This window comes from Bombus bifarius, unplaced genomic scaffold (assembly GCF_011952205.1).
Source record: "Bombus bifarius isolate JDL3187 unplaced genomic scaffold, Bbif_JDL3187 scf7180000008026, whole genome shotgun sequence".
Lineage (NCBI taxonomy): Eukaryota > Metazoa > Arthropoda > Insecta > Hymenoptera > Apidae > Bombus > Bombus bifarius.
Window position 1 is genome coordinate 352,956 of NW_022884399.1, and position 9,207 is coordinate 362,162.

General features: G+C 34.4%; 1 protein-coding gene across 1 annotated transcript; it reads left to right on the forward strand.

Moving 5' to 3' along the window:
* The first annotated feature begins 3,143 nt into the window (after positions 1–3,143).
* LOC117207226 (CD2 antigen cytoplasmic tail-binding protein 2 homolog) lies at positions 3,144–5,191 on the forward strand. The gene is made up of 6 exons (XM_033447206.1): positions 3,144–3,653; positions 3,715–3,878; positions 4,154–4,337; positions 4,403–4,584; positions 4,658–4,766; positions 4,839–5,191. The coding sequence occupies exons 1-6, from the start codon at positions 3,509–3,511 to the stop codon at positions 5,066–5,068; spliced, it is 1,014 nt and encodes a 337-aa protein (XP_033303097.1). The 5' UTR covers positions 3,144–3,508; the 3' UTR covers positions 5,069–5,191.
* Positions 5,192–9,207: the final 4,016 nt, after the last annotated feature.

Here is a 9,207-nt window from a genome sequence, read left to right on the forward strand (position 1 = left end):
TGAAAATTGGGTGGGGATTACCAGTCGTTTTACTTAGAATACAAATCGCGTACAAAGACGAACGAAGAAATTCAAAGAAGATGTTGGAGCCTCACCAGCCGAATTACTATACGAAACAATATTACATTAAATATTACATTAAATATATGTGTATATACTTGATTTAGGGGTCGCAATTTTGTTACCTTTTTTTATTAAAGATAATAATACATATTTAATAATGATTTACAATTAATATTTACTTAAACAGCAGTTTTCTGTACCAAATGAAACCCTGTATACATACTTATTTTAAATAAATTGTGAAAAATTATGAATAATTTAGTTTAGTCATTGAGTAAGCTCGATGGTTTAGTTTATATTCTTTAGTTTATATAACGATGATGTTGAATACAAAATCGTAACTTCACAATTGCAGTGTTCCATGATGGCCGATATGTACAGCGTAGCTTCCGATATTTAGAGCCTTACCTCCTCCACTGGAGTCCAGACTTGTGTATACGACCATAGCTCGCGCCCATTATTTTAGTTATTTCACAATACAAGTGCTGCACCAAGCGACCAAGTGCTGAAGGCGTTCCACGTTAGTATATACAAGAACCGATAAAGTTAGTGATTTGCACTGTTTGGTTTCACGCTAGCATATACAAGAACCTGTTTAGTTCCACCACAAACGAGGTATACTCGCTGTGGTTCCACACTACAAGAGCTTATTTCACTGTGTGGTTCTACAGAAAAGTTCATGCTATTCTATACAAGATAGACAAGTACGAGAATAACAAAATTGCACAATAATTAAACTTAACTTAGCTTATTATATTTTTTTGGAGAAGAAAAGAAAATCTTTCCCCTGAAACGGTAATGGATCAATGGAATGGTGCAGTAATTTTAATATATTTTCCATACATAATAGTTTTTAGATTTAACATTAAAGTTACTTTCCTCGTAGAGATATTTTTGTTATAAAAAATTCAAATATTATTTCAATGTAGTTTATTAATTTAATATTTAATTCAATATTTATAGTAATTTCAGTAGTTGATAGGTTGCGAATAATATTTCTGACGTGATTTATTTATTTTGTATGATTTTATGCAGACAAGATTTAATGTTATAACTAATTTGTGATCCACGATTTTTACCTTTTATTTTCATTACTGATACGCCTACGAGATGTCGTCGCCGCAGCTTTGCTCACTCATCTATTTCCTTATATGTATATATCTCTAATTCAATACACACATATACATACATATTACTGAAGTACCTAAGCAATTGTCTATCATCTCCACTGGACACACATTTGCCATGTGTGCTATTAGGCTCTACTAATTCTTTTTTAGTAAATACTTTATCAAATGGTCATCGTTTATGAGTAAAGGATGCTTAAATCAATGTCGAGTTTCTAAGTCGGTACGGCAGTTACGTTTGCCCACGAAGGCCCACAAGGTGATTTGTCTATTCTTATATTTATTAAAATATACGACTTTAAGAAAATGTGAAATTCGAACGCCTGGGACGGGCACCTGGCCTTCGCCATTCTCGGGAAAAGAGAAGCATTAACATTTGAGGGTGTCATAAATTAAGCCCTCCCCGTACGATAATGTAAACCAGAGGGTCCCGACATTTTGCAACTGCGATGCCTGGTATATTCGAGTATCCTTCGTACAATCGTCGACGTGGACGAACGTCAAAATAAAACCACGCGAGTTCGACATTTCCGAATTTATAAAGCGTGCTGTAAACGTGACTCCCTTGAATTCGCTTTTGGTATTTTCTTACATGAGTCCATAGTCATATGAAAGTACTACTAAATGACAGAAAATTTAATATACCTAATTAATTAATATGTAAATGCAACAGACAAAAACATTTTGAAAACCAGTCGCAAATATTATTCGACAGCCATCGCACGTCCTGCGTTCCAGGGCTAGGATCGTCGATAGCTTCATGGCGTGCTCTAAACATTGACTAAATCCTAGACACTCAAGAAGGTCGCACAGTAAGATCGCTTTCGCATCAGTGAGGCAATACTAATACAACGACGAAAAATTTTTATTTTTAATTTTTTGCTAATAAAAATTTCATTAACATATTGGTAAAATTTTCCTGATTAAAATGAAGCATTGAATGGGCTTATTAAACTTTCTCTTTTGACTGCTGGTCGGTTGGTCGAACTTGTCTTAATGCGATAGAGCGAGCTAGATCCTAACTGTTAGGACAAAACCTTAGATGTTAAGGGGTATAGAAACACGAACATGATACACCATAGCACACTAACACAGTGTCCTTTCTCGTCTTCCTTCTTTGCCTTGTGCCGTTACATTTGAATTCATATAAAATTCATGGAATTAATAAATTTTACTCAGTAATATAAGTAACATGGGTAAAAGTCGTGGATAACAAATCAATCGTTACGTGTGAAATCTTTCTACAGTTAATTGGTTCTGCAAACAGATTCGTCAGAAATATGTATTATTCGCTGGCCATCAACTAGTGAGATTACTATTAAAATGAAATTAGGTTTTATTATAACAAAAACATCGACGCGATGCGATATAGATTAAAAAATTGCGATAGATTAAAAAATTAATTTTTCTTTCTTAGGCCAACTCATCTTGATTACTATGTGATTCTGTTATTCTTATACTTGTATATTTCGGATAGAAAAATATGAATTTTTACGTACGACCATAGAATTAAATAGGCTTTTGTTATACATACGTTACATACTAGCGTGGAAATAAATAGGTTTTTGTCTATACTAGAGTTCAATCAGTACAATACTTAGCCGCTTGGTGCAATACTTCTTCTCGAGGGCCAACTGGACCTTATAGGCATGAACACTATCGTTTCCCCTCTGCTTGTATATTCGTTCCGAAAACAGAAAAACTCGTTTGAAAGTTGTGTCGTAAAAAATGTTGTGTCCGAAACGCCGAAAATAAGAAGGATTTTGTTCTGCGCATGCTTGACATGCTATGAATGTGTCAGACAGAGACAGAGGTATTCTACTCATTTCTGTCTGTCTCGCATAACGAAACCTTCTCTTACCCTCCATCTTGACATCTTTTAATTCAAAAAATGGACGGTTTTCCCTAGCATGTGTCCAAACTTGTTTATTTGATTGTGCTCAAGAGTTTTACCCGTACCACGGAAATTGCCAGATCTGTGTATACGACCGTGGATCGTGGTTACCAGCTTACTACTCTGCCCAAAAGTTAACCTAACTTGAACGTAGTTAAATACTTTATACATAATTAGTACTGTTTAAATTGTACTGTTACCGTTTGTATTTAGATATGTTTTCCTGAAATTTGTTTGTTACACATTCTAGAAATACAGTGTAATTATTATTATATAGAATTAAATAATATTTTTCTTGAAAATAGTGAAGAAACGTCCAATAAAAGATTATATTTCACTGTACGTGCTGGAAGAGTCAATAATAAGTTATTACGATAAAGTGAAAGACAGATATCTTTTATTATCGATTTGATACTCACAATATATGAAAATGTATAAACGTAAATTTGATGAATTAGAAGATAATAATGTTAGAAAAACACCAGTAAAAAACTCGTTAGATTCGGATGAAGAAGATGATGATGCTAACGAGGATAATTATAATATAATGAGTGATGATGAAATTGAAGGTACGTAAAAATATGAAAAATTTGTTTAACATGATGTTAAATATCTGTATATAATTATTAGGTGCCGAAGATGGACCAAGTGCTCCAGAAACAAATGTGGGGTTTACAGCATTTAATATGAAAGAGGAATTAGAAGAAGGACATTTTGACAAACAAGGCCATTATCTTTGGAACAAAGAAAAAGAAATTAGAGATAATTGGTTAGACAACATTGATTGGATGCAGGTTTGTAAAACTAGTTGGTCAAATGATTTTAATCTTAGAATATGTGACAGAACTAATCCACTAAATTTGCATAATTGTATAATACGAATTGAAGTCCTGGTAGTTTAAAATAAAATGTAAATTTGTTTTCATGTTTCTAATTTTTTTCTTGCTCTTGGACTTTTGCATATTGAAATATCAGAATATGTTTCCATACAGCAAACAAATAAAATTATCTGTAAACCTGCCTTGTTTACTCAGTAATGCAAAACATTACTAAGGCGTAATCTTGATAGATCAAAGCGAGTTCTACAGCAAGTGTAAAGAAGGAAAGCCAAAGCAGTAAAACACTTGGACTGGCACATAGCGATAGTGAAGATGAAGATCCAGATATAATGTTCAATCCAACTCAGGTTTATAAACAAATATTGGAATACTTACAACCTGGAGAAACTGTTTCTAAGGCTTTGTGCAGGCTTGGTAGCTATTTTTAGTTGATTAAGTTACATTTGAAAGAATGTGTTCATCATTACAATTATTTAAAGGAAAAGGAAAAAAAAGATTAACTACTGCAGAGAGATGGAAAAGAAAACAGGAAAAGAAACCGATAGAAGATGATCAAAATTCTATTAGTATAACAAAATTAACAGAGTTGGCAAATGAATTGTTAACTCGTACTGGAAATATGGATATATATCAAGAAAGTTACGAGCAAATCAAAAAGAAGGTAATTGCATATGATAAAATATGATAGATATTAAAAACTTTTAATAACCTAACTATAATATGATTTTCATAAGGTCGAGCTAGGAGATAAACATGCTCATCCTTCAAAACAGGAAGCAGAATTGGATATGTATGCTGATGATTTTGACGTAAAAGAGAAAGCAAAATTGGATGAGAATGAAAGTAATTATTTTTTCTGAGAATGTTTTCCTATATAATTTTCTGATATTATATATTATGTTTATTTTCTTTTAGGTAATAATAAAGGAATTGATAATTCTGAAGCAGAAGAAGCTAAAGAAGTAACATGGGAATTAAAATGGTCACAAGATGAAAATGCAGAAGTTTATGGTCCTCATACAAGTGAGCAAATGAATGCATGGGCAAGGGAAGGTTATTTTAAAAGTGGAGCTTGGGTGCGAAGAACGGGACAAAATAATCAATTTTATGATGCTGCAAGAGTGGATTTTGAACTTTATCTGTGATGTTTTGTTCTTGTTTGATACCTTATTTGATAAAAGAACTAGTATGTAACTGTAATTTTTTGATGATAAATACAATGAGAAACAATGTTTCATGTAATAAAATATAGGCTAACTAACTGTCAATATGTACAGTATAATTACAAACTTTGATGAACACATACTCTGGCATTTTGAAACTATAATATAACAAATATCAAATTTAAAAACTGTGTTTCTCTGTATTTGAAAAAAAAGAGTATTATTAGAATAATACCGAGTAATAATTCATTCCATATGGCAAAATTGTATAATAACAATTGTCCATTCTTGATACATATCGCATAAATAAAACTATCGTGGAAACCTATTTACTTTTTTCTATGTATTTGTTATTCTGCTCTTTTAAATTTTAAAGACATCTACCTTTATTGATGTATTTCAGATGTTTTTATTAATGCCTGACTAAAGACCATCCGGTATGCTACTTAAATCGAGAGAAAAAAGAAGAACTTACACTTGGGAACTTCCTGTGCACACCCAATAGTAAGATAGGGGTGGCAGAATTTATGGACCACACGACGTGGTATTTTTAAATAGGATTTTATCCCTAAAGTAAATCTATTTGTACCGCGCATAAAAACCTTGCGACTACCCTTGTTTATTCAACAGAGTGCAACTCGATGTTCTTTACATTCGAGCTTCTAGATCTTTGAGAAAATAAGTTCTGAAAAATCTTTGATTCTTGGCTTTTATTTTAGTACGTTCAACATAAAATCAGAATAAGTAAACATTCGATAAAACGTAAAAATATCGTAATTAAACGTTACAAGATAAGCACATAGAGATATATAAAACACAGGATTGAGATATCTACACGTAATATTCCATACGTATACATACGTAATAAAACAACGCAAAATAAAAGGGAGTTAACAGGCATTTCATCTACATACCGGACAAATAGCACACATATTACTGAATATACAATATAACTTTATTAGATATCTTAAACATTTTTATTAGCAATGTATGAAATTTCTATATGGTTACTTAAAATATTTCGTGTATGTAAGTAAATCGTACATACATATTTACCCGTGAGTATGCATGTATATACGTACTACTATAATGGTAGTAGTATGTATATATTTTGTAATTTATATTATAATTAATTTATATATAATTATTAAGTGTATAAATTCGTAGCTCCACCGCGAAATTTAATGGAAATTTCGCGGAGAGTATTGAAACGGTACACAAGACGAGGGTTCGTTCTAGTAATGTTAGCTTTGTGATAAAAGTTGACTGGTCGTTAATCAAAAATTGAAAAAATCTTACGCACGGTCGTTTGTAGAAAATACGAATGTGCACGTATGCGATGCAGTATGTGTAAGTTATATTAAACGTCGGAAAAAATCAGTCGGTCGATTTAGTTTGTGTTCGAGATTTGCCATTTCTCGCTATACACCGCTCGACCTAAGAAAAACGTGGCAGAAAGTTTTCGAAAGGACTATTAAATTCGGAGATCTACCGCGTCAAGGAAGAATAATAGTTCAACGCGATATTCTCGCGGAAATGACCAATTCCATGCTCAGCGATTTTACGGAAAAATTCTGCGAATCAGCGAAATGCAAAAATCACCGACTTCGTGTCGATATTTTCAATTTTCGTCTCTATGTTTGACGAGAAAGAAAAGAAAAGGAGAGAACAGAATAACAGACGAAAGGGAACAAGAATAACGGAAGCGAGTAGAAAACGCGAAGCTAGAGGCTGTACATAAAGAACAGCTATGAACTCTATGAACACACGAAACTATTATACTAATATTTACAGGAAAAATTCACGTAGGTACAGGCGGTACATTCACGACGAAACAAGTTACACTAGTTTTCTTTTTGATTTTTGCAGCACAATCAGGATACAAACGATCACGGCCCTCGTGCACAATTAAATTAATATTATTCGTGATATTTTACAAGTTGCAAATTATAAGTTATCAGCATTAATAAATTGCCCTGTAATAGGAACGAGTTTAGTAATGAGCGAGAAAAAATGTGGGCCGCGGATATTTATGCAAATTCATATTTTTATTAACACAACTAAAGAATTACTAAATATGATAACGAGTGTTGCACCTTGAATATTTCATTTACTTTCGCATATTATGCGCATTCCGTGTCTCTTTGCACTTTTAATTTTCCCATATATACATAAAAATCCGCAGTCTACTAATGAGATAAATAAAATTCTGCAAGTAAGTTTAGCAATTAACAAGTAAAATTATAAAACAAACGTCTATATCCTACAACTTGTAACTTGTTAATTCATTAATATTATTAGTTGGTAAATAATTGTGCAAGGAGGCCCAGGAAACAGATCAGATAGGGGACGAAGAAAAGGTAAAAATGGCACAAACAGTGGACGCAGTCGTAAGCCGGTTTCATAAACGTACGTAATATACCCAAATTGCATGTAACGAAGTAATTATATATACGAACTGTGTCTTAGACGCTCGAGGAAAATGAAACGTCCGCGTCGATATTGTCTTAACTCTAATCTTAAGTAGTCTACAGGTTACTATAGCTCCATTAAACGTCAGATACATGAATACGCGGCTGAACTAGACAGGTGTCCTAGTGTTTGAGAAAGTATCGTTCGAATATACTGTTGGAATCTCGAGTGTAAATAGAGAATCGTTGTAATCGGGATAAATTGCTTTTGCGTTGTTATTCGGGGATTAATATAATAAATCAGCATTAATTTGCTCGGAATCGCGAGGTATCTCGTACTTCATAAACTGACAGCAGATTACGATACAGTTATCTCAAATTCACACTTATTCTCTGGGGAATGTTGGAAATTTAATCGCATGCGATATCGTCATTTGTAGAGCGGCGATCTACTTATTTTTTTGAAAGCTGAATACGTTAACGAGTGAAAAGAATTTCAAATATACAAACATACTTCAATAATATTTATAGAAGAATGCGGTGATCTTCATTTTCAATATCTATAATCGCAAATTTCCCAAAGATAACATTTTTCAAAATTTCTATAATTCGTCTAGCTGGCAATGTTTCAAGTCCAAGTACGTATTTGTATAATTAAGTTAATATCGCAATATAGGCAATATTCTGAACGAAGTATAAAATATTGCACGTCACTGATATATTCGACAGACTTTTCTCAAACACAGCAAGAAACCCAGGCGACACCGCCGCATTAGCATCGATGAAGACTCGAGTGAACGAGGGACCAGCACTCGAGCGATCGAGCGACGACGCCCGGTCATCATCATCTTCATCGTGATATGCGGCACGCTGTCGCGCTTTGGTTCGTTACGAAGCAGCGGAAGCTGCGTTCGAGAGAATCCCGAAATCGTTTAACAACTGTATTTTCTCGCATCGTTGTTATGAAACCGGCGGAGATATTATCGTAGACAGACAGATGGACAAAGTTCAAGAGACAGACAAGATAAAAGGAGCCGGGAGTAATGAACAGCAAAAAACAACGGACACTGAAGACGGACGTTTACGCGTCTGAGGAACGTGATGTGCATTCGACGTTGCGCAGCTCTTGTCTCTATGTACATACAAAAATAGCCGTCGATGGGGCGCGCCTCGAACGCATCGAGATCCCCGTGACACGAAACCGGAAAAGAAAAAAGGTAAGGGAGAAGAGAGGGAGAGAGAGAGGAAAAAACAGAGAAAGGAACACCGTGAAGAACGAAGAAGGAACAGAGGTAGGCCGTTTTTTGGTTTCTTCTCGCGCGACCTACCGGCTCTCCGTCTGCTCGAGCACAGCTTCCCTCTTTTTCATCTTTCTCTTCTTCGTTCCTTGGGCGAAATCCGTGTAACATGACTAACTACCATGACTAACGAGTCGGGCGAAATGCCACCGTGGAATCTTGGCTAACCGACCGGGAAAGTGGGTCCAATGAAATGCTCTCAAATCTAATATTTTGGCCTGTCAGAGGGTGGTCCGGTGACTCGCTTTTTCTTTTCTCCCAGTTCGTTCTTTTCATTTTCAGTTCCCCTTCTCTTCGTTTTTTTCTCTGATTGCTCTTTAATCTAGGTTTCCTCCGGTCGAAACTTCCCTTCTACTGGGCTCATTTTCTTTGCCCTGCTTTAGAGTCGTGCCTTCGAACGCTCGCTTAATCC